The sequence below is a fragment of the Perkinsus marinus genome (genome assembly GCF_000006405.1).
Source record: "Perkinsus marinus ATCC 50983 genomic scaffold scf_1104296930294, whole genome shotgun sequence".
Classification (NCBI taxonomy): Eukaryota; Perkinsozoa; order Perkinsida; family Perkinsidae; genus Perkinsus; species Perkinsus marinus.
In genome coordinates, this window is record NW_003216161.1 from 1 (window position 1) to 1,559 (window position 1,559).

General features: G+C 54.6%; 1 protein-coding gene across 1 annotated transcript; it reads left to right on the forward strand.

Annotated features, from left to right (window-relative positions):
- Nucleotides 1-168: 168 nt before the first annotated feature.
- Nucleotides 169-1,399, forward strand: Pmar_PMAR026700 (hypothetical protein; the record flags this gene model as incomplete). The annotated part of the gene is made up of 5 exons (XM_002787114.1): nucleotides 169-324; nucleotides 388-474; nucleotides 586-751; nucleotides 813-966; nucleotides 1,100-1,399. Coding segments are annotated over 5 exons (863 nt in total), but the record flags the coding sequence as incomplete, so codon positions are not given.
- Between the last annotated feature and the right edge of the window lie 160 nt (nucleotides 1,400-1,559).

Below are 1,559 nucleotides of genomic sequence, written 5' to 3' on the forward strand. Positions count from 1 at the left end.
GGTGGAAAGCCTCCCGAATGTCAACGATGTTTAGGGCTCACCGATACTAAGTGCCCCGTGGTACTGGAATCTTCAGCCTCATCTCGCTCGGCGTTCGAAGCCTCGTCTCAGGTTCTTCGGTGTCACGGCTGTGGGTTCCGGTGTCATCCCCATTGTACATACCCTCCACTTCGGTGCCCTCCGAGGAAAATTCGACACTGGCTGTGCGATACGTGTGCTCAAGAGCGGCATGCCAAGATCAAAGTGCCGATGCACTACAACTTCTGCATCGTCTGCGGTACTGGTGGGGACCTGGTGAACAAGTGTGTCACCTGCCGACACACGGTAACGTAGCGTCGGGTTCACTGCTGTCGAAGCGATCTTTCGACTCGTGTTTCCCGTTCTTAGTCCCACGCCAAATGCGAGCCTCTACACCAAGGGCGATGTACACTATGTGCGAGGAACTTGAGTGAACGCACCAAGAGGCTCGAACTGGTGAGCGCAGTCATGGCCTTTGGCGAAACGCTCCGCATGAGTCGGGACGATGTGTTGTACGACATCGTCAGCGAGGGAATCGTATCTTCACAAAATTTCCTATCCTTTCAGTATAACTGGGCGATGATACTCGCTCGACAGAAAGAACGAAGGATTCCTGTGATTCAAGGAGAGCGTATTGAATTTGACGCCAGCGGTACTAAGTTGAGGGGAAGTATATGGGGAACTAGCGAGATAATCCACGCTCTCACGGAGAAGCTCGTTGTCACTAGAGGAGGTACCGGCTCGACAGACATTGCTCTATGCATTGATGACCACGGGTGCTTCAATCTTTCGAGGTTCTGTCGTTCGTCTTCGAGGGCGATACACTCCTGTTACGGCGGAGTCAGCGTGCGGAGGTGCTGCCCATGGAACTAAGGAGTGCCCTCATCCGCGAGTTATGGAGTTATTCGAGAACGGTCTCCCATGGGACAGATGGCAGTGCATTTTAAGGTAGGATCGTGCATGGTGCGCTTGTGTCGGAGACTGATTGTGCATGCGTGCTGCACAACTCTTCGAAAGAACACGTGACGTGCATATGAGATTCGAGTGACGTGCGGTCGAGGATGAGGTGTTTTCGAATTAGTTACTGTCAATCCCACGGGAGCTCTGACAGCGGCATTCCGACTTGGCTCGAGGAACTACCGTCGCCGCGCATCCTGGAGAATCGAGTTTCCCGAATATCTTCCCAGACGAGAAAACGGCCCCGGCAATCTCTGGTCTGCGACAACCCGTCGGCAGCGGGTTCGCGAAGGGCATCTGCTGCCGGGAGCAGCGGAGATACTTCGTTCGATCAATTCATGTTGCAACTGCATGTGGCGCGAAATCAAGGCACCTCTAGGCCGGGTAGTCGGCAGCACAGCGTGTCCGGTAGCGTAGGGCAGACCGTGGTAGCTCCAGTGGAGACGAAGAAACGATCGATAGCTGCGACCAGTCCCACTCGACGGCTGAGTGTGAAGGAACGCGAGCTGGAGGGGAGTGATTTCTTAAAGGGTGATCCAGCGGATATCGTCGAGAATCAGCAGTCCGAATCGATCGCGGAATGG